General features: G+C 41.9%; 1 protein-coding gene across 2 annotated transcripts in view; it reads left to right on the top strand.

Annotated features, from left to right (window-relative positions):
• The window catches only part of LOC140487024 (segment polarity protein dishevelled homolog DVL-1-like), a 124,930-nt gene that overhangs the window by 16,474 nt on the left and 83,789 nt on the right, over nucleotides 1–24,667 (top strand). The window contains exons 2-3 of one of the 2 annotated variants that reach the window (XM_072586394.1): nucleotides 11,779–11,974; nucleotides 15,204–15,273. Coding sequence is in view for 1 of the 2 variants with exons in the window: in XM_072586393.1 (XP_072442494.1) it covers nucleotides 15,204–15,273 (70 nt within the window). In the remaining variant the exon portion in view is untranslated. The remainder of the gene's footprint in view (nucleotides 1–11,778; nucleotides 11,975–15,203; nucleotides 15,274–24,667) is intronic. The other variant, XM_072586393.1, reaches the window with a different exon arrangement.

Genomic DNA, 24,667 nt, shown 5'->3' with positions numbered 1-24,667 from the left:
CCGCTGAAGCGCAACCCACCCATTCCCCTACATTTACCCCTTTACCTAACACTACGGGCAATTTAGCATGGCCAACTCATCTGGCCTGCACATTTTTGGATTGTGGGAGGAAACCGGAGCACCTGGAGGAAACCCACGCAGACACGGGGAGAATGTGCAAACTCCACACAGTCAGTCGCCCGAGTCAGGAATTGAACCCGGGTCTCTGGCGCTGTGAGGCAACAGTGCCACACTGTGCCACCGTGCCGCCCATCAATCAGATATTACATTGGTGTTATTATCTTTCATGGATATTATCATTGTCTTTGTTGGGACTAACTTAAGAGCTCAATGTTTTGGCATGCCTTATCATTGTCGTGCATTAGTGGTCACAGAGTGGTTAGGGATAAGTTCTTGTAGAAAAGCTGTGTGTTTGTATTCACTTATTATTGAATGTCACTGTCACTGTCCAGCTTTGTACTTGCCAATCTCTGGGAAATGACTGAACCTGCTGGCTCACCTAACCCTCCCTATGTGCAACAAAGGCACTGCGGAATGTAAGCACATAGTTCTTTGAAAGTGGCGTCACAGGTAGACAGTGGTGAAGAAGTCATTTAGTATGCTGGCCTTCGTCGATCAAGGCATTGAGTATAGGAGTTGGAATGTTTTGTTGCAGTTGTTCAAGTTGTTGGTGAAGCTGCACTTGGAGTATTGTGATATAGGAAAGACTTAGTTAAACTGGAAAGAGTGCATGGACCAGTTTGGGCTGAATGGCCTGTTTCCCATGTTGTATTACTTTATGACTGTGTGCATTGTAAAAAAAACTTACAGGTTCCATGCAATTCCTTCTATAGTGTCTTCCATTTAGCTAGGGTGGAAATAGTTTGCTTTTCGTCAGCCAGAGGAGACATAATAAGGAGGAAGGAAACTACAAACATTGGTGAATGAAATGCTTGAGTACTGGGCACCCAATCATAGAGAGAGTTAAGAAGTATTAGAATGTCGTGCAAGAATTCCAGAGGTGTTTATCACTGATGGGTGAGGATGAAGGGATTGGTTGCTAGTGGGATGGAGGACAGGAATTGTAACAGGTTGGCAAATTTGCTTGTTGTGTTAGTCGTTTGAGCAAGTTTGGAAGTATTGTCTCCCATGTGGTTTGAAATTGGCTGTAGTATGCACTGAGGTGAGGATTTTGGAAGCACCAAGAGGGCACAGCTGTAAGGTTTTGGGTAACTGTGGCCTCTGCAAAATGGAGAGGACAGGCCAAAGAGCATAACATTTTTAAAAAAAGTGTTAGTGAATGCAGGATATCACTGGCAAAACCCAGGATCAGTTGCTGCATATACTTTTGTTGCTCAAAATTATGGAGAAGGCAAAACAAGCAGTAAGTGGAGGTGAAGAGGGCACGAATAGTTTCACAATGAAGCTGTGTTCAAATTGTTTCAGATTCATTTCCTCCAGTTAAAATTTAAGAGCTAGCTTCCTGTGAATGAAAATATAATTGATGGATCACTCTGGGAAGGGTTGGCACTTGTGTAGGGAGATGAAGTGGCCAGGGAACCATTGCATTGGTACACAAACAGATTCAGATCAAATTGAAAATGGAGCAATTACAGCAGCAGCTGGGGTTTGTCGTAGGGAAATGGTGTTTCAGAGAATGTAAGATCTTTGGATTGTATTTTAAATTGACATGTGCAATTAAATGATGTAAGTGTGCAAAGAAAAAAACATCATTTGTAACCATAATGATGGAGAAAAGCTTCCTAAAGATCATAGACCAAGATTGGAATACTGAGCCCACAGTATCAATTATAGATGAGATTTCACGCAAAAATAGAGGGCTGGCAATGACTGCCCTGATTGGAGATTGGGGACACAGCATTTTATTGACTTGCATCTTTGTTTTACTATTTTCACCTGATCTCCCATCTCTCCCTAATCTTAACCTGATTGTTAATTTGTTTGTGACGTTACAGTCTTGGATGAGATTTGAGGGTGTAGCATACTGTGTTATGGCTGCAATTATCGGGCCGCATTTCATTTATTTGCCAATTTTTTGTGGTTGGTTGGCGGTATCAGGCTGTTCAATCAGATTGGGCTCATAACCTAACTGGATTCATGTTTGTGAATACCCTTTTTTGAAGTTCAGAGAGAGTCTTTATGGGACCCTAGCCTGGCATTTTCATATAAGATGGCAATCTGCTGCCTTGAACACCCCATGCTTTTGTTTTCCTTTTGGATAGTTCTTTTTGTCTTCTGCTCTCCACTTGCAATTGTCTGTCACTAATGTTCTTGTATATAATGTGTAGGTTCAGATTTTAGAAATACTCTTAATGTTTATTGAAAACCACATTTTCAGTGACCATTCTTGCTGATTCAAATCTGTGTTACTCAGAAACAGCTTGTAAAGCTTGCAGTGAAGGGAGCCACAACCACAGTCCAGATGGCTGAAATATCATTTTACTTCTAAAAAAAATATTTCAGAACCAACTTCTTCCCTTTTTTTTTCTTTGATTCTCAAGGGACTGTAACTGCGAGAGAAAATAACAGCAGCTTGCATTTGGAATGCTTTTTATGGTGTTAAATGTCCCAGGGTGCTTCACAGGAGCAATTATCAAACAAAAATTGATACTTGACCACACGGATATGTTAGGAGAGGTGACCAAAGTTGTTCTTTCGCTCATTCATAAAAAGGCCAATATATTATTCCTATCTCTAATTGTACTTCCTAAATGCAACTGAATGATTTACTTGGCTTCTTCAGAGGGTATTTAAGATTTAATCAAAGATTTAACCATGTTGCTGATGGTCTGGAGACCATGTAGGTGAATGTAGATTTCCTTCTCCAAAAGAGGTTGGTGAATCACATGCCTTATTGTGGTAGTCTTGTAGTTTCATAGTCACTGTTACTGATGCTAGTTTTTTTATTCCTGATTTTACTTAACTAATTGATTTAAATTCATTACTTGCCATGGTCCCATTTGCATTTGTGCATCCTGATTATCATCTCAAGCCTTTGAATCAGAATCTAGCAATATGGTCGCCATACGAAAATACATCAAATACAGGTCGTTTTGCTGTAACGCACATTTTGTTAACGCAAATTTGCTGTAATGTGATTGACAAATTGGAGACACTGTTGTCCAAGAGCGAACTTTTAAAATGTGTGTTGGCTATAATGTGATTAACCACCAACACTTCAAGCGCTGTTTCTGAAGTGCGTTTTTATTTAACACGGGGTTGCATAAGAACGTAACCATCGCGTTATAGAACTGCTTGTAAATATATTTTGAGGCATGTCTTAAAGGAGGAATGCGAGAGGGAGAGAGATGGAGAGTTTTATGGAGGGGATTCTAGAGTTTGGGTCTAAGACACCTGATGGTAGAACTTTGATAAATTGAGGAGATAGAAGGTACCAGAATTTGAGGAATGCAGAGATATTGGAGGTGTAGGGCTGCAGGAGGTAATCGATAGGGAGGGGTAAGACCAATGAAGGATTGAAACTAAGAATTTACAAGCAAGAGTTGGTAATTTGCCCTGTCCTGCACTCTGTCATTTAATATAATTAAGGCCAATCTGATTGTTGCTCAATTCCACTTCCTTGTTTCCCCTTAAAACTCTCTTCAGTTCCCACCTGAAGAGGATGAGTGGGGTTTGGGCTAATCTGTGGCTGAGATAACCTCCGTCCTGATGTGTCTGTCACTGCCCTACTTTGCACAACAGGTCAGGAATTTTTCAGAGGACGGATTAAACCCAGATTCCAAAAAAGCATGACAGTGTACGCTTAAGAGACACAAACCTGCAATAAAGATAGAATGTTCCAGAAATAAGGCAACTCTATCAGTTTATGGAAAAAGCAAAGGCATGCTTTGGTTGTAGCCCCTTATCAAAATGCCCATCACATACTGAAGAGCAACTATAAATTAAGAATAAATATTGCCGTGTGTGTGTGTGTGTGTGTGTGTGTGTGTGTGCGCGCGTGTGTGTACATACAATTTAAATTGTGACACAACGGAATTTGAGTTAGTCTTAGACTATCCTTTGAACAACAGAACTTTGGAAAATACAAACTTGATCTGACAGAAATTCAGTTGTCATAATGAAATGGACAAGATGATGCCACCTGAGCTGGATCTGCATATTTAAAGAGACCCTTGTCGACTTACAGACAGATTCTTCCCGAAATTTAAATTCACAGTCGATCAGTTCAAAGAGTGAAAGCGATTGATCAGTGATAAGTTGTCCATTTATTGAGTCATACAGCGTGCAAACAGACCCTTCGGTCCAACTCTTCCATGCAGACCTTTCTGCCAAGAGAAGTTCATTTTCAGCATTTCAGCAGAGATAGCCTCTTCTGCACTGTGCCTAACAAATCTTACTCCTAACGGTCGCATCTCTAGTGTTGGTGCCTAGCAAATCTTTCTTTGTTTTTATGTGGGATGTGGGTGTCGCTGGCAAGGACAGAATTTGTTGCCCATCCCTAATTGCCCTGATCGCAGTGGTTTGAGTGACCATTTCAAAGAGCAATTAGGAGTTGACCACAATATTGTGGGTCTGGAGTCATATGTAGGTCAGACTGGGTAAGCATGGCAGATTTCCTTCCTTAAAGGACATGAGTGAACCAGATGGAGTTTTACAACAATCAAAGACAGTTGTCTGGTTGTTTTAAATTTAATTAATAAATCTGGAATATAAAATTCACTGGTTGCAGGGGTGAGATTTGGACTCTAAAAGCAAAGTTCCATAAAAGCAAAAGACAGGGGTGCTGGAAATCTGAAATGGAAAGAGGAAATGCTAGAGAAATGTAGTAGGTTTAGCAACATCTGTGGAGAGAGAAACAGAGTTTATGTTGCAAACCAGAGATGACTCTTCAACAGTGAAGTTCTACTTCTGAAGGAGAGCCAAATTGGACTCTAACATTAACTCTGTTTCTCCCTCAATAAATGTAGCTAGACCTGCTCAGTTCTTCCAGAATTTTATCTTTTTATTGCAGAATAATAAGTTGGGCCTCTGACTAGTCTAATTACATCACCACTGTCTTAGTGTGGAGGCAGCACACTGCACCTTTTCAAAATAATGTGAAGGGTGACTAACAGGTTTTGAAACTGCTAACTCAAATAATTTAATAATGAACCCCCACATTGACACTAGCTTTCTAGAGGCGCTTATCGTTATTGGATGCTGGAGGGGCAGTAATAACTTAGCAACTGGTGATGGAACTATTTGTTCCTAATGTAGCACAGATCAAATGCAGAACATATTATGCCCAGTATTGGGAAAACATCCTCTCACGCAGCACTAACTTGATCTTTCCACTCCCTAAGATTGCCAGGCAAATGCTAATTAGTGTAGCTGTGGTGCAGTTTTCTTTGCTGTGCTGAGACTGTGTTGGAAATGTGCAGTCTCATTGGAAGAGGATACTCCCTGCTGTGTGTAGCAGCTGTCTGCTGAATTTAAAATTGCTCCCTGTACAATTTCCATTTCCTTCTACGTAATGCATTAAGTAATTGTGCTCTGACTAGAAAAACAAATTACGTTTGCATTCGTTTCATTGGCTAGTATACCACAGTCAGAAGCTATTAACCAGGAGAGTTTATAATTTCTGTGCCTTGCAATGTGCACTTTGACCCCTGCTTGGCTATATGTTAACCAGTGACCAGCCATACCAGTGAGATCAGTTTGCTTACTGATAGCAGGGGTTATTTTGGTTTTGGATGTCAAGGTGAAGGATTGAGGTCTATAGTTCAGGACACCAAAGGGTGGCTGACACCTCCCAAGACAGCTCTCAAATGACAGATAACTCTGAAGTGCAGTTCTTGTTATGAAGGCAAATGGGACCATCATTTTGGAAACAGTAGTATCCCATAAACCACAGTATGATTGGCAACCAATAAATAGTATTTCTATATAGTGTCAACATGGACTGGATTTATTGCCTGTTTCTAATTTCCCCAAGAAAATGGTGGTGGTTTACAAAAGAATATTAAGAGGAAGGAATGACAGGCAATGTGATCTCAAGTCATTGTGAGTTGGAGAAGGTGTCTTTCTTATTGCTTTTATTCTTTTCGCTGATAAGCTTGGAGTACTGGGAGGTGCTGTTAAAGAAACCTTTAGTGACTAACAGCAGTCCGCTGTACTGGTGTTGATGGGAGAAGGGTAGATATTGTAAACCAATCTTGTGAAATGCTCTTTCCTGGAGGTCGCAAGCTTTAGTGTCATTGACTTGATTCTCATCAAGTGATGAGTGTTCCATCATACAGCTGTCTTGAGCTTGATGTAGGTTTTGCCTCCTGCAGGGCATTTTACTTGAGATAGCAATGCTTATGTTATCCCTTGTAACATAAGAAACTAGGTTTGGACGATGTATTGAAGAGTCCCAACAGACATTTATTACATACAAACTTCACGTTCACAGGTGCATAAATGTCTGAGATAACATCAAGCTGTTGTATTGTGACAGAACTGCATTAACCACATGCTTCCAATAGTGTAGATGCTTGGAGTAACCCAAGTTAAGATGGAGTATGCGATCTTTATAAAGACCTGGGTTACATGCTGTGGTAAAGTTATGATATAATGAGCATGCCTTTTAAGGCTTTCTGCTCACGGGACACACACAATAGAATGATGGATACAAATAGGCCTTAAGTAATCAGGGGATGAATAATCTGTGCAATAACCAATCTTTTTATCTGTTCATGCAGCAAAGGTGTTGAGAGTTTCGCTTTCTTTTGATCAGTTTTTACTCCAACCCTGGAGGGCTCTCATTCCACCTCTGTTGTTTTCAGCTTTCCTAGGGTTACTTGGTGATGTACGCCATCAAACACTGCTGTGATCTTGAAGGCAACTGCTGTCACCTCTCTCAGCATTTAGTGCTTGCTTTAATGCATGAATGATGTGATACTTCAGTGAGCAATGGGACCTGACTGAGCTCAGTAGCTTGTCGCAAAACATCTCTGTTCAGATGCACTGGAGAGACAGAACTAAATAGATCTGATCAAAATAGTGGTTTGTGGTGTAAATAGTTGTGTCTCTCTTGAATGTGGTGGCCATTTACAGAGAGTTGTTTGACTTGATGATTAATTAAATCTATAAAGAGAACGCGCTACAAATATTTATCATAATATAATCCCTTAAAACTTGTTACTGGGAATGAGTGATTGTCTCCCCTGTGTGTTTGCAATGATTTTATCCTTTTAAGTATTCTTTGGCAATACTATGTACTACCTGCAGCCTAACTAGGAGAAGGAAATATGGAATGGAGGTACTTGCAAAGCAACTAATCTATGTATCCTGTCAGTAGCTTTTTAGCTCATAAACAGCTCCATGTATGTACTACATTGAGGGATAGAGTGAGGGTGGAATGGCTTGGCGATGAACTAATTGAGCAAAAGGGATTTGGGGAATGTAAGTAGAATAGATAGTTTTATCACTGTCGTCTTCAATCATTATTCAAACATCATGCAGTTTTCTAAAGCCTGATGGTGTTCAATTAAAGGATATGAATGATGTGATTTATAAGCATCTGGGTTACCCAGTAGATGAAGTGAAAATTTCTGTTGAGCTCTGCCCTCAATACAGAAAAAGGGTGAAAACAGATCTGGCTGTTTCACTCTTAGTCATTTTCACCTTTAACCAGTGTGTTCACTGCATGATTTCAGATTCATTTGCAACAGAGTGTGCAGGTATTGGGCATATAATAAGGACATAGTTAGAGAGAAGAGGAAATCATCTAGGGTTGCCACTGTGAGTGGCTACTGCATCCAGGCAGTGATGCCTCGAGGGGCATCCAAGCCCTCATTATCCAGACTCTGAGTGATGGATAAGTAATGGAGGCCAACTGTATTCCATCAACTCCTTTGGTTTCAGATCTCCTCCTATCCGAACAAGCATCAGAACTGTCAGGAAAGGACCTGAAGTCCAGTGAGAATCATACCATTAGGAGAGAGGGTGGAAACAGTGCCCAGGAGAGCTCAAGCAATATTCACTTTATACAGCCATTCCTGTTCAGCAACTTACAGCTAACCCTCAAACAAAAGCAAAATATCACATATGCTGGAAATATGAAAATAAACCCAGTCTATCCAACCTTTCTCCACAGCTAAATTCCCCTGTACCACACAACGTCCTGGTAAATCTTTTCTGTTCCCTCTCCAAAGCTTCCAAATCCTTCTGGTAGTGTGGTGACCAGAACTGTATGAAATATTCCAAGTGTAGCCTAATTAAAGTTCTACAGAGCTGCACCATAACATGCTTATCCTGAAACCCAAAGCATACTATATGCCTTTTTTACTACCTAATCTACCTGTGCTACCACCTTCAGTGAGTGATCTGTGGACCTGGACAACCAGATCCCACTGTATATCAATATTCCAAAGGTTTCTACCATTCACTGTACTTGACCTTCCAAAATGCATCACCTCATATTTGTCTGGATTAAACTCCATCTGCCATTTTTCTGCCCATACCTCCAACTGATCTATATCCTGCTGTATTCCCTTGACAATCTTCCTCACTAGGAACAGGAAAATCGACGTTTCGTGCAAAAGCCCTTCATCAGGAATCGTTCGGGCAAAAGCTTGATGAAGGGCTTTTGCCTGAAACATCGATTTTCCTGCTCCTCGGATGCTGCCTGACCTGCTGTGCTTTTCCAGCACCATTCTAATCTTGAATCTGATCTCCAGCATCTGCAGTCCTCACGTTTGCTTAATCCTCCTCACTATCTGCAACTCCACCAATCTTTGTATCACTCCTTTTATGAACAGGAACAATTTCTCCCTATCTATTCCTTTTGGTCAGATCGTCTACCAATTCCACCAATTTATATACGTCCTTTTGGAATTCTACATTGTTTTCCTCACAGCTTACAATTCGTCCAAGTTTGGTATCATCTGCAAACGTTGAAATTGCCCCCACTGCACCAAGATCTGGATCATTAACATGCATCAGGAAAAGCAAGAGTTCCAATACCGACCCCTGCGAAACTCCACTACAAACCTTCCTCCAACCTGAAAAAATATCCATTCATCATTGTTTTGTGTTTCCTATTACTCAGTCTATTTTGTATCTAGATTGCCCCTAATGGATGGGCTGCCAATTTCAGTGCCCACTTGCACTCCATATTATGGGGACTGGGTTATGGGAGAGCAGGAAGACAGTGGGATAGTCACCTGACATTTGATGTGGCTCCCACTGTGAAACCACATCCAGCTGGGATGCTATAAAATCCAGCTCCATATTTTGTCACTCCCAATCCAAGAATACCTAGATTGTCATATCACCCTTTTACTGTGCCCCCTGCGATCTATAAACTCATAGACTGCAAATCAAATCTAGGACTTTGTGAACACTATGATCCACTGCGCCATTGCATTATTTGTATTATCTCTGCTGTAAATGCAGCTGTTCTCAATTTCAGTGGATGCTATCCAGATACAGCAAACAAATCCCAAAAAGGTTATCAAAGTGGCTTGTGAAATGTTGGCATTTATCTCGAAAGGGCTGAAAAACGAAGTGGGGAAGTGATGCTTCGTAAACAGTACATTGGCCAGATCCATTCTGAAGTGCTGCTTTTAAGCACCAAGCCCCAGTCACCATGCATCCTTGAGGGGAACAGTGAACAACTACAGTTTCTAAGTATGTTAAGTATTTAAGAATCCCCTGTGGGTTTATGTAAGCAACTCAGTGGTTAAAGTTGCCTTTAACTTGCTTCAAGAAGAAAACTAAAAACTGTTGTATTCTGGTTGCAAAAGCTCAGCATGATGCGCCCACGTGCAAATTGTTTAAATTGTCAGTGTTACGGACTGAGAGGAGAATGCCACAGCTTGTCCAGTCTTGGCCTTGGGCCAATCTCCTAGACATTTAGAGAAAAAAACATGATGTTTGCAATGTGAATAGATCTGCCACAACTAATACATTTAACTGTCCTTTAAATCCTTGGAGAGTAGCGTAGTGGTAGTATTTATAGGGAGAAAACAGTTGAAAATTGTGAAAGTGATGTTTGGTATCACATCCCAAAATTCTGGGTTCATTCTAGAAGGAATGTGGTGCATTTGTCTGCACCTTCTCCTCTCCACTTGCTGCACTAGCCTAATAAGTTCAGAGATTTCAACACTGTTTCTTTTAACTGAACTCAATACATGGCTTCCTGTAGTGACAACGAATACCTCTGTACTATCATTCACTGGGATATCAGGGGTTGATAGTGGCTAAGAGACAAGGTGAAGGTGATAGTCTTTGACATCTAGGCACCAGGTATGACATTAAGAAGCCCTGACAAATTTCAGGTCGGTTTGCATTAATGAAAAACGCATTGGAGTGCACAAAGGAAAATTGGTTTTGGTTGTTGGAGGCCAATTATCTCAACCTCAGACCATTGTTGCAGGAGTTCCTCACAGCAGAGTATTAGTTGCATTGATCTTCGGCTGTTTCATCAATGGTCTTCCATCATAAGATCAGAACTGGGGATGTTCATTGATTATAGTGTTCGATACCATTTGCAGTTCCTCAGATGCTGAAGTTATAACAAATCACTGGTTTGGCCTCAACTGAAGTATTGTGTCCAATTGTATACCATATTTTATGACTGATGTGACTGCGTTTGGAGAGGATGTAGAATGGATTTCTAAGTATTGCTCTGGGGATGAAAGACTTCCCACAATACTTTTAGGAGAGGAGCCCTAGTCCTTCTAGGTAGTAGAGATGGTGGACTTGAAAGGAGCTGGTGGAGAAGTCTTAGTGAATTACTGTAGTGCATCTTGTAGGTGGTGTACACTGCTGCCAATGTGTGTCAGTGATGAAGGAAGTGAATGTTAAAGGTGGTAGATGGAGTGTCTATCAAGCAGGCTGCTTTATCCTGAATGATTTGGAGCTGCAGTCACCTAGGCAAGTCATATTTCTGATTTCTAGATGGTGACCAGATGTTGGAGAGTCAGGAAGTGAATTACTTGCCTCTGACTGTTCTTGTAGCCACAGTATTTATATGGCTGGTTCTGTTCAGTTTCTGGTTAGTGGTGATCCTCAGGATATCAATAGTGGGGGATTCAGCGATGATAATATCTTTGAATGCCAGAGGGCAGTGGTGTGATTACCTTTTTGATGGAGCTGTTCATTGTCTAGTACTTGTGTTGCATAATTTTACTTAACCCAAGCCTGAATGTTGTAGAGGTCTAGCTGCATGCAGATATGGACTGCCTCAGTATCTGAAGAGTCATGAATAGTGCTGAACATTCCCACTCTGACATCATGATGGAGCGAAAGATGTTGTGAAACTTGAAAGGGTTCAGAAAAGATTTACAAGGATGTTGCCAGGGTTGGAGAATTTGAGCTATATGGAGAGGCTGAAAAGGCTGTTTTCCCTGGAGCATCAGAGGCTGAGGGGTGACCTTATAGAGGTTTACAAAATCATGAGAGGCATGGATAGTATAAATAGACAAAGTCTTTTCCCTGGGGTGGGGGAGTCCAGAACTAGAGGGCAAAGAAATCTAAGGGGCAACCTTTTCACGCAGAGGGTGGAACGTGTATGGAGTGAGCTGCCAGAGGAAGTGGTGGAGGCTGGTACAATTGCAACATGTAAAAGGCATTTGGATGGGTGTTTGGAGGGATATGGGCCGGGGGCTGGCAGGTGGGACTAGATTGGGTTGGGATATCTGGTTGGGTTGGACCGAAGGGTCTGTTTCCACGCTGTACATCTCTATGCCTGAACCCAGCACACTGTCCCAAGGAACTCTTGCAGTGATGTTCTGAGGCTGAGGTGATGGACCTCTAACAACCAAAATAATTTTCCTTTGTGCTCAATAGGACTCCAACCAACAGAGAGATTTCCCCATGATTCCCAAGGGCTTCTTGATGTCGTACTCCAGCAAATGCTGTCTTGATGTCAAGGGCAATCACTCAAACTTCACCTTGGGGGTTCAGCTCTTATCTTCATGTTTGGACCAAGGCTTTAATGATGCCAGCAGCCAAGTGACCCTTGTGGAATTCAGAGCAAGGATGAGTAAACATGTTATTTCTTTGCATGTGCTGCTTGTTAGCAATGTCAATGATCCCTTTATTGCACCTACCACACAGTGTGTTTAATTCTTATAATTAGCAAAGAAACTGAGTTGACTCTCTAGTAATAATGAACAATATCTATTTAACACAATTAATATTATAACAACAAAATACACTATAAACTAACAATTTACACTATAAATCTAAGAAAGTGTGAGGACTACAGATGCTGTCAGAGTCGAAAAGTATGTGGAAATCAACTATCTTGTGCTTTAACTTAACTCTGGATGATCATATACCACAGCACTAGATCTTGGCCTTGATCTATGTGGCAATGATTGTCTGGTTGTCTTCTCCCTGTGGTCCCATGGGTCTTCCCTTCACAGTGGTTGGTCTTGAGTTACTGCCCCTGAGGGTGGTGTTGCAGTGATTCTTATACTTAGTAGTTGTTCAAGCCCTTTGAGAGGGTTGTTAGTGTACTCCAATAGATCGATCAGGGCTCGATCATCCTGATCGTTTGGACCCAACCAAGCATTGACATGTTGGTGGCAGGGTAGTCCTTGGGCATCCGTTCCTGGAGGTGTTAGGCGCACGTAGGTCAGGTAGCCTTCACCAAATAAGGTTGTGAGGTGTCCCTACGTCTAGCAAACGATTCGAGGTTCCGACTGTCCTGGGATGGCATTCAGGTTGATTGTATTCAATTTAAATTCAAGTGCATATTGTATTGTCTGCAGCTGCTGTGTCAATTCCATACTCTGTGTGTAGCTGCAGTCTGCCTATGTTCTGCAGCTTGTTTATTTGCATAAACCAAATTATCCGCCGCCGACATTTCTGCCACCTCCAAAAAGACCCCACCACCAGGAATATATTTCCCTCCCCACCCCTTTCCGCCTTCCGCAAAGACCATTCCCTCTGTGACTACCTGGTCAGGTCCACGCCCCCTACAACCCACCCTCCCATCCTGGCACCTTCCCCTGCCACCGCAAGAACTGCAAAACCTGCACCCATACCACCTCCCTCGGTCCTAAAGGAGTCTTCCACATCCATCAAAGTTTTACTTGCACATCCACTAATATCATTTATTGTATCCGTTGCTCTCGATGCAGTCTCCTCTACATTGGGGAGACTGGATGCCTCCTAGCAGAGTGCTTTAGGGAACATCTCTATGACACCTGCACCAATCAACCACACCGTCCTGTGGCCCAACATTTCAACTCCCCCTCCCACTCTGCCGAGTAGATGGAGGTCCTGGCCTCCTTCACCGCTGCTCCCTCACCACCAGACGCCTGGAGGAAGAACGCCTCATCTTCCGCCTCGGAACACTTCAACCCCAGGGCATCAATGTGGACTTCAACAGTTTCCTCATTTCCCCTTTCCCTACCTCATCCTAGTTCCAAACTTCCAGCTCAGCACTGTCCCCATGACTTGTCCTACCTGCCTATCTTCTTTTCCACCTATCCAATCCACCCTCTTCTCTTCCCCACCACCACCCCACCACCTATTACCTTCATCCCCTCCCCCACTCACTTATTGTACTCTATGCTACTTTCTCCCCATCCTCACCCTCCTCTAGCTTATCTCTCTATGCTTCAGGCTCTCTGCCTTTATTCCTGATGAAGGGCTTTTGCCTGAAATGTCGATTTTACTGCTCCTCAGATGCTGCCTGAACTGCTGTGCTCTTCCAGCACCACTAATCCAGAATATTAGCACAGTCAGTTTGTTTAAAGCTTGTCTCAGTTTCCCAGCATGCCTCATTTATTGTAAGTTTTTCGTAAATCCATCACTGAGTGGCCCATCCAGCCACAGCATCTGCCCCTATCCTAGCGACCGAAAGACAGTAATTGACTGGGTTAGAATTAACCTGCTTTTTCAGCACAGGGAATACCTGTGGCTAGTTCCGGAGAACAAGTCTTCAGTGCTGTTGCTGGAGTGTTGTCAGGGCCCATAACTTTGTAGTTGGGAATGTCTTTAGCTCTTCTTGATAGAACACACTGTGAATCAAATTGTTAAGAACTGGCATCGGGGTGTTGGGACCTCAGGAAGAGGCTGATGTCGAACATCCATTTGGTGCTTATGACTGATGATTAATGCACATACTTCAACCTTGTTTGTACTGATGCACTGGGCTCCTCCATTGGTGGGACATGGATATTTATGTAGCCTTTAATTGTTTAATTGTCTGCCACCATTTAGAACTGGATGGTGGCAGGTTTGTGGAGTTTAGATCTGATCCATTGATTATAGAATTATTTAGCCCTGCCTTTCATTGTTTTGTATTTAAGTACACCTGTGTTGTCGCTTCACTAGGTTGTCACCTTTTTTTTAGGTATACCTGGTGTTGCTCCTGTCATTCCCTCCTGCACTTTTCATTAAACTGGGTTTATTGCCAAGCTAGATGGTAATGGTAAAATGGTGGATATGCCAGGCTGTGAGATTACAGATCATGGTTGAATACAACTCTGTTGCTGCTGATACCCACAGTGTCTCATGGATATCTAGTGTTGAGTTGCTAGAGCTGTTTGCCACAGTGCTAGCCCCACAGAACATATTGGAAGGCATCCTCATGTGAAGTTTAGGCTTTGTCTGCAGAAGGACTGTGTGGTAGTCACTGCTACCAATTCAGGTGTGGATGGATGTATCTGCAGAAACATCTGCAATAGGTAGATTGAGAGGAAAAGGTCAAGTAGATATTTTCCATGGTTCCCTCATCACCAGCAACAGACTCAGTCTAGCAGTTACATCCTTTGGATTCAGCCAGCTCAGACAGTCGTAGTGATACTGAGCCTCACTTGATACTGACATTGAAGTTCCCAGCTGGAGTTTTGTGACCTTGCCTGTACTTTATTGTACTGAGTCAACAAGAGATGTCTGTGGATAAAATTAATGAGCTCCACATTGTGACTTGGGTAACAGAAGACACCAGTGGATGAGACTGAATTCTGTCAGGAGGTTCCTGTGCCCAGACTGTGTGAAATGCACAGTTTAGTACAGACTGCTGGTTGCTGATAGATGACATGCAGCTAATTAGTATTGTTAAAGGCAAGATATCATGTCATTTGTTGGCATGAGTCTCCAACCTCAGGAGGTTGTTAATTGAATTAAGGAGTTGGAATTGTACATCCTTATGTTGATGGAACAGAGGGCTAATTTTTAACTATCATCCTTGGGACTCTGGCCTGCTTAATAAATATTAAGTGTCCTCGTTAATGTTGTCATTATTTTCATTGCAGGGTTGTGAAGGAAGAAATTTCAGATGACAATGCCAAGTTACCGTGTTTCAATGGGAGAGTGGTCTCATGGGTAAGTATGTGATATGGCAGAGGGAGTAAGTGGACAGGGAAGAAGTAATGCATTCCTTTGACTTGTTAACTCAATGGAGGGTCCAGATGATTTCTTGGACTCAGAATATTCCTGGACCCAGGTTTTGTTAATGTCAGAAACAAAAGCAGGAGTCTCTGGAAATACTCAACAGGTCATGCATCATCAGCAGCTAATTTCTGGTGTGTGTAGTTCCTTTGTTTGGGAGGAACAATAATAAGATGATACCAAAGTCTGTGAATACACAGAGAGACCTTGGTTTCAAATACAAAACTATGGAGAGTAAGGATATATTTAAATGAAGCTACAAAATGGAGGGCATTGTTTGAGTTTTATAATTTAGGTACAGAACACATGTGTAGATAAATAATAAATTTCTATAAACATTGATAAATTAAGTGCACCTTTAGCCATCGTATTATAGCAAATACATTAAAACTATTGGGCAAAATACTTGGGTCTCACCCAAGTAGTGTGTGAGGTGGGCAGATCTTGGAAACAGTGATGCTGGCTAGCCACAGTCAAACAGCATGGAAATAGACCCTATGGTCCAACCAATCTATGTTGAGCACAGTCCCAAACTGAACTGGTCCCTTTTGCCTGCTCCTGACCCATATCCCTTCAAACTTTAGATATTCATGTACATATCCAAATGCCTTTTAAATGTTTAGTTGTAATTGCATCCACCATTTCCTCAGGAAGTTCATTCAGCATGCGAACGACCCTCTCTGTATAAAACATTTACCTCTCAAGTATGCAAGTTTCCCAACCATATTCTTGGTGTTCACCACTTTAGAGGAAGTGGGTTTGCAGCCTAGTAAGGTTTGCTGCCCCCACAATATGGAAAGCTAACCAGGTTCATTAATAGCTTTGTCAGCAGCATTTATAGGAGACCTACTGAGATTTTGCAGTTAGCTTCCAATTTATTGTTGCACTATGGGTGACATGCACATTGGTCTCCATCCCAATGAATGACTGCTGACGTCACCATGCAGACGTGCGTGCACACACACTCATGGAGAACGGATGTCTTAAATTCTACAGGGTGGTGCAGGTGATGGCAAACTAAGGGGTTTTTTAAACTTAACCCATCTGATGTAAAAACTGACTACTTTTACACCCTGTCTTGGCCTGTTCCCTGTCTGGTCTGTTCTATTTATTCTTGGAAGTAAGATTCGTTGAGTGTAAAACTGGCTGTCAATCAAAATCTGCCCAAATCCCATTAGCTGGGTAAGGATATAACCCCCTCCTCACCATGAACCATGAATAGGAGGGCACATGTGGCTCTGTAGTAGTGTCCCTATTTCTGAGCCAACAAGTCCAATGTCAAACTCCACCTGTTATAGAGGTGCGTGACAAAACTTCTGAACAATTGATTGATTAGTAATATGTGAACCATAAAGAGAGCTTTGAGCTGGTGGGACTGTTTCCACAGGAGCAGAGAAAAGTAAGAAAAGGTTTTCTGTAGTGAAGGATTTCACCTGAATGTTAAACGAAAGCCTATTCTTTCAGGTTTTGCCATAAGTGAAAAGGCTTCAATAATTTAGATAGCAAGGACAGACCGGTTTAGAGAAGTCTATACATGGTATTGCTGAAAATGGGCTTTCCCAACAGAGTGATTGAGGGACGGTTGATTGTGACTTTTAAGGGAAAATTAGTATTTGTCCAGGGAAGGATACAGAGTGATGGGGAGAGGGTAAAGTTTAGTTTTGGATTGATCCATGTTATTGGGAGAGCGCTAGACAATGGGGCTGGTTTTGCATTGATACAAGGCTGGAGATGTATAGGAGTGGGTAGTGGAAATATTTTGAACTAAGCGCTAAAGTTCAAGTCTTATTTAAAAGAGGGAACCACAAGAATGCAGTCACAACCACTGCAGAAAGGAGCTGTTCTCAGCAATCTTAAGGTTTTGACCATTGGCATCATTGCGGTTCCACTGATACCAGATTCCTGTCTCATTTTATGCCTTCAAGGATCAAGTAGCAAAGAGCATGTGGTGGAACAAGTAGCCTCCAAATGACTAAATCTGAAATGAAAACAGAAAATGCTGGAAATTCTCAGCAACTGCGGGAGCAGCTGTGGAGTGAGAAACATTTAGGATTTAAATCATTAACTCAGTTTCTGTCCATAGATACCACCTGACCTGCAGAGTTTTTTTCAGTATTTACTATTTCTATTTATCGTACTGTTTTGTTGATGATTTGGCGGTGTTCATATGTTTAAAGCAGTATGTCAGATATCATCAAACCTGAGCTTTTATGCATAGCAACCAGGTGAACATTTGAGTATTTTACCTTTTCCATACTTGAGATTAGGCTGCAGACAGAAACATAAATTTGTGATCTTTGCAGGTTCTCCACCCTGGACCATTTTACCCAGGTGGATTGGAGATAGTGTGGCAGCATGGTTACCAATCGACTTGCAACAGTTGCCTGATTTAAGTAGTTCAGGGCCTATTGCAGAGACTGGAATTTTCTAGTCAGCTTCTAGGTCCCAGGAAATAGTGGGGAACAATGTAGCTGCCCAGATTAACTTCTGACAGCAGAGCACTCCAGATAAACTTATAGGCTGTCTTTGTTTGCATTTTGGCTTCACGTATAGCTACAGCTTACCTTCTGGTGGAATTACCCATCTCTACTGTTATGATGTCAGCTAGTTGATAAGATGAATCTTAAGATTTTAAATTTGAAGGAGTTTGGAGAGGATAACATCATTTTGAGGCACTTCTCCTTACCTCACTTACCTACAAACACATCCTGCTGCTGCTTTGGAGCTGAGAGCCTCTGATTGACCCTCCAACATAAAGAGTCAATTCCCTGCTCACTGACCAATTTGGGGAAAACCACTGATGAGTGATTGTTGCCCAAATGATGTAGGCTTTTAATTCCCACACTAGCCTGACAATGGGATTCTGAAGCCTTGGCGAAAATCCTTCCCTTACTTTTGAGAGGGTTGAAAGGATCTTTGAGTTGCTGTTTTATTTTGACAGAGGCTCTTTGTTTAATAATGGGAGAGGATCATTGGTGTTTCAACAAAAGCTTTAGTCTGTACTCCTCAGAGCTGATATGCTTCAATTCTGCCATCCCCTTTCTGCTTTCCCTCCATCCCGCACTCTGCTTCGCAAAATAAGAAGAGGTTGCCATTCTATATTAATGTCATTTGGAGATTGATAGGGTACTTTATTTGCAGTGCTGTTACTGTATGTTGAAGGTATTGGATTTTGTGTGAATTGTGTTAGCAGATTGGATGTGAGTTTTGCTGTTCTAAGATTTCAGAATTGTTGCAGAAATGATCCCCATATGAATGAGGTGCAGTTGGGTGGGATTGAACGCCGGCCAATGTAGAACATAAATTAAGTCACTTACTATTTGGGCCAAATGATCTGTTTCTGTGCTGTAGATGCAATGTAATTTCTCTCACAGACTAACTGTGCCAGAAGGCATTGAGTTTCTGTTGAGTTTTGCAAAAAGTCAAATGAGGAAATCTGTATTTCCATTTTATTATTAAATGAAATGAAAGATGAGCTCTTTGAGTGAATGATATTTTCAGAACAAACTGGTCTGAGAAAAATCCAGAGAAAAGCTTCTAGTTTTCCTCAGGTCAACTGCAACTTGGCATAATATCATTTGTTTTTCTTTCAGATTTCCAGCATCCACAGTACTATGTTGTTGCATTGCTTCAATTAGTTGAACTGATTTATTAGTGAAACAGTGGCTTATCATTGCAGTTTTGCCCATTAAGTGGTGACAAGTTCAGCTGATGAAGGAATGTGATTGGTAGTGTAAGGAGCAGCTTCACCATAGCAAATGACAGTCTAGTGAGAAAATCGTTCAGCCATGCAAACTTCATTACTCCTTTTGAATAATAATAAAACAACAAACTGCGGATGCTGGAAACCTGAAACAAAAACAGAAATTGCTGGGGAATCTCAATGGATCTAGCAGCAGCTATGGAGAGAAAGTGGAGTTAATGTTTTGAGTCCAATGTCTCTTCAGCGCTTAAGAACTGGAGAAGAGTTACTGGACTTGAAACATTAACTCTGCTTTCTCTCCACAGATGTAGCCTGACCCTCTGAGGTCTCCAGCAATTTCTGATTTTGTTTGCACTTTTTAACCGTCTATTTATGCACTTCACAGCTTGTAGTATCCAAAATTCCAAAGTGTATATCAAGGTAATGTGCTGAGCTGGAGAATTAGCCTTCTTCCCAAAATCTCCAAATGCCATGTAACAAAAACATACTTCTGAATACTTTAGGGCCTGGGTATGTACATCTGTCACTGGAAATTAAGGATGGGCAATCAATCACTTATGAGCCCTTTCTGACCCTCACTTCCCTTTCCTCTCACTAATTCGTGACTGTCCATTGAGTTGCTGTTACATTTCTTCTATTTGGAAAAAGGCAGTCATCTGAGTGGAACTTTGACAAATATCACTAGTGGTGAGGTTGTACCTTATTGCCATCACATCATCTGTAGTGTAATCACACAAAAAAAGAGACAAGTGACCATAAGAGAGCAGTTGTCTGGAATGTCTGAAGTCCCATTGAGGCAACTTACACAAGAGACTGCAGGCAAACCATTGCTCATTCTGGATTCAGACTCTTAACAATTTGTCAATTGAAAGTGTATCTTTCTATAGTTGCCTGGATCAATCCATTGAATACACTGAATATCTGATCAGGGCTCTTGGAGTGAAAATCAGATTCAAACTGCTGATCATTGGTCTCTTGCAGAAAACCACTAATATAGGCTGGGTAGACAGTGTATTTTTCTAATGTGCATTCTTTTGATGCAGCTGTAACTGGCTAGACCAGCATTTATTGCCCATCCTTAATTGTTTAGGGGGCAGTTAGAAGTCAACCACATTGCTGAGAATTTAGAGTAACGTTCAGACGAGACCAGCTAAGGAAGGGAGGTTTCCTTCACTAAAGGATGTTAGCAAACCAGATGGGTTTTAACAACACCTGCAGTGGTTATATAGTTGCTTTTTGTTCAAACGTTTTCTTGAATTTAAGTTTCACCAGCTGCCATGGTAGAATGGTCCACCTGCCAAGTCCACCTGCATTACTAGTCCATTAACAATACCATTGTACAAGCACCTCCCCAATACAATGATGCAGAAGGTATCTACTGTTAGGTGGGGCATGTTGGATAGACTGAAGGATTTCATCTTGTCCATCGTCGTACAAAAATTGGATATTGTGAGAGGATGGGATAGGCTTGAATTCAGTTATGATGATCCGCTCAGTTGAGTAATTTGTTGAACCAAGATGGCTGAGGTCTCCATCCCTTGCTCTCCTTTACGATGGAATCAAAACTGTGACCTTATCTCAGACGTGTTACTGTTTAACTGTTTCACCTGACACCAGCAAAATACTAACTGGGACATCTTTCTTAGCCCCTGCCACTCTATTTCTGTATGATTTTAAGCTGTGCTCAGGTAGATAAAATGTCTGAGGAACATTTAATACCAGATGTCCCATCTATTACATATCATACATATGTGATGTAAAACCATAAGATATAAAATGATACTTTCATTATAAAATCCAGTTGGTGACATAAAGTCCTTTGGAGGCATAAAATGAGACAGGAATCTGATATCAGTGGAACCGCAATGATGCCAATGGTCAAAACCTTAAGATTGCTGACAACAGCTCCTTTCTGTGACTGCATTCTTGTGGTCCCCTCTTTTAAATAAGACTTGAACTTTAGCTCTTAGTTCAACCAAAGGAGCCTTTACTAAAGAGCAAATGTTCACAAATCTCCATCGTGCAATGAGTGCCAACCTAAATTAGAGTTGTAGGAAGTGACATGTGCACGCAGATCAGGGAGGAGAGAAGATCAGCACATTGCTGAACTTTTCCCTAGCCCTTACCAACTGCCATGTTCCCCTTCCTGGAGCCAGGTGGTCATATTGGCTAATGCTGCTTCTGGGGATGGGGAAGTGGGCATAATACTGGGTCTTGGAAGGGCATTGCGGTAGCTGAAGAGGACTGGATGACAAGAGTTTCATTTTAGAAGGGTAAAACCCATGCACTTCTTGGCTCCTCTTTGCTAACCCTATCCTCCTTGAGTTCTTGATTCCTGACAACTGAACATTCTGGCAATGCCGTATTGGAGACTCTGCATCTTATGTTGCTGCAAAATTACGTTAGGCGCCTCTTCCTATGTGCACGCTCTTGCCATCACTTAGAGCTGGTGTTTATAGTGTTTGCAACCTTAAATAGTAAGGGACAGGATGGTGAGTGGGTTTGACATGATTCACTGCAGCAAAGAAACAGAAGTCCAAACAGCTGTGTTGCATGCCCAGTGCCAAGATTAGGAGCATCTGCACTGTGTTGGAAAGGAGTTTACAGTAGGAGGAGGAGGATCTAGTTATTGTAGTCCATGTAAGTACCAACACCATGAACAGGACAAGGAAAGAGGTGCATTGTCAGTGTGAGGAGCTAATCTCTCGATTTATTACTGAGTCCTGAGCAAATTGGCGTAGGGCATACAAGATTAGAGAAATAAATGCAGGTGGTGGAGAGGGTAGGTGAATCCACCTGGACTGGTGGGATGGTGGGCTACTCCTGGAGCAGCAGGAGGTAAGACCTGTACTAGGGGTTGTGGCGTGATGAAGCTTCTGCAATGGGATTCTGCTCATTTCCAGCTCTCTGTAGCTACCACATTCCCTTTCCTGGAACTGAGAGACCATTCTGGCTGATCCAGCGACCCTGGATAAGGAAAGCACCAGAAAGGGCAGTGCAGTGGTTGGAGACAGCTATGTGGCTTTATTTTTGAAGGTAAAGCTAAGGATGTTGGATCTTTTTGCATGGGAAAAATGAATTCTAGTTTGTGGGACACTGGTACTAATGTTGAAGAAAGTAGGATCTGTTGGGATGGTCTACACTTGAATTGTGCCTGGGGCTAGTAATCCAGCAATATCTGAGAACATAGGCTTTAAATTAAACATGGAAGAAGTTTGGGAAGATGTGATAAATTAGTGATTTGGCAATGGCATGAGAAATGGGAATCAGAATGGGAAATAATAAACTCCCAGTGACAGGGCAACGTGGAGAGTGCATACCAAAGAGTTAATCAACAGATAAGGTGAAAGATTACAAAAATGATAACAAGACAAAATTAAAGGCATGTGGCATTCAGAACAAAACAGTTGAACTGAGTGCAAATAGAAATTAGTAAGTTTGATTTGATAACCATTACAGAGATGTGGCTTGGGATAATGTGGATTGAAGGTACAACATAATGGGTACAGAATATTTAAAAAGAACTAGAAGCCAGGAAAAATGGTAAAGAGTGGCTCTACTAATTAATGGTGGCATTAGCACATTGAAGAGGGATGATCTAAGTTTAGGAAATGGAACTATTTTGGGTTGATAAAGGCAATAACTCATTTGTGGGAGTGATGTGCAAGGCTGCTAACAGTAACCTCGTGTTAGGATGGATTATTAAGGAAGAAATAACGACAGCCTGTCAGAAAAGCATAGTTGTGGGAGATTATAATCTACATATAGCCTGAAAAAGTCAAATGAGCAAAGATAGCATGAAAGAGGAGTTCATCAATTGTATTTGGGATAGTTTCTCAGCTTTGTAGCCAGCCAGAGAGCAGCTTATACTCTGCCTAGTATTGTGCAAAGAAATAGGATTAATTAGTGATCTCACAGTAAAGGTACCCCTAGGTTTAGCAATCAAATTCTGATTGTATTTTTCGTTCACTTTGAAAGAGAGAAGAGTGGGTCCAAGACTTGTACTTTAAATTTAAATAAGGCCAGTTAAAAAAACATGAAAGCAGAGCTAGCTGAACAGGCAAATTGAGTCAATGAAGGTCAATGGAAATGTCATGACAGACCTTTAAGGGATAATTTGGCTACACAGAATAGATACACTTCCCTTTGAAAAAAATTATTGAGGGAGGTCCCACCATTATAGTTAATATCAGACTTGAAAGAAAAATGTTTATAATCAGACACAAATGATTGGCAGGTCAAAAGATTAACAGAATTCAAAGTTTGGGGCAAGATTTGTAGCTCGGGTGCTCGTTGTTGTGGTTCTGTTCGCCGAGCTGGGAATTTGTCTTGCAAACGTTTCGTCCCCTGTCTAGGTGACATCCTCAGTGCTTGAGAGCCTCCTGTGAAGTGCTTCTGTGCTGTTTCCTCCGGCATTTATAGTGGCCTATCTCTGCCAGTTCCGGTTGTCAGTTCGAGCTGTCCGCTGTAGTGGCCGGTATATTGGGTCCAGGTCGATGTGTTTGTTGTGTTGATAGAGTCTGTGGATGAGTGCCATGCCTCTAGGAATTCCCTGGCTGTTCTCTGTTTGGCTTGCCCTATAATGGTAGTGTTGTCCCAGTCGAATTCATGCTGCTTGTCGTCTGTGTGTGGCTACTAAGGATAAGCAACATGAATTCGACTGGGACAACACTACCATTATAGAGCAAGCCAAACAGAGAACAGCCAGGGAATTCCTAGAAGCATGGCACTCATCCACAGACTCTATCAACAAACACATCAACCTGGACCCAATATACCGGCCACTACAGCGGACAGCTCGAACTGACAACCGGAACCGGCAGAGATAGGCCACTATAAATGCCGGAGGAAACAGCACAGAAGCGCTTCACAGGAGGCTCCCAAGCACTGAGGATGTCACCTTAGGCAGGGGACGAAACGTTTGCAAGACAAATTCCCAGCTCGGCGAACAGAACCACAACAGATTAACAGAATATTTAAGAATTAAAAGAATGACTAAAAGTTTGGTAAAAGGGAAATATTCAAGTACTCCAGAATATAAAGAATAGATAATAAGAGTTTCTATAGATAGTTAATAAACAAATGAGTCATTAAATTCAGCATGGTCCTAATGTCAGTCTGGAGAATTGATAATGAAAAGTAAGGAGATTGCAGATGAATTGATTAGATATTTTGCATCAGTATTCTTAGGGGATACAAGTAATATCCCAGAATTAGCTGGAATTCAGGAAATGGAAGGGAGGGAGGAACCAGGTGGCATGGTGGCTCAGTGGTTAGCACTGCTGCCTCTCAGCACCAGGGAGCCGACTTCAATTCCAGCCTTAGGGGACCGTGTGGAGTTTGCATGTTCTCCGTGTGTCTGTGGGTGATTCCTCCAGGTACTCCAGTTTCCTCCACTGTCAAAAGATGTGCTGGTAAGGTGGATTGGCCATTCTAAATTGCCTATAGTGTCCAGGGATATGTAAGCTAGCTAAAGAAAATCACATGGGATGTGGTATTGAACAAATTATTGGAGCTATGGGCTAATAAATTCCTGGATCCTAGGATCTTATTCCCTGGCTGACTTGATCTGGTGGGGAACTTGCTTTTAACCATCCTGTAGTATTAGAATTGCCCACTATCCAC

Source organism: Chiloscyllium punctatum, chromosome 16 (genome assembly GCF_047496795.1).
Source record: "Chiloscyllium punctatum isolate Juve2018m chromosome 16, sChiPun1.3, whole genome shotgun sequence".
In the NCBI taxonomy this organism is placed as follows: domain Eukaryota; kingdom Metazoa; phylum Chordata; class Chondrichthyes; order Orectolobiformes; family Hemiscylliidae; genus Chiloscyllium; species Chiloscyllium punctatum.
This window is presented reverse-complemented; position numbering and strand designations above follow the sequence as displayed.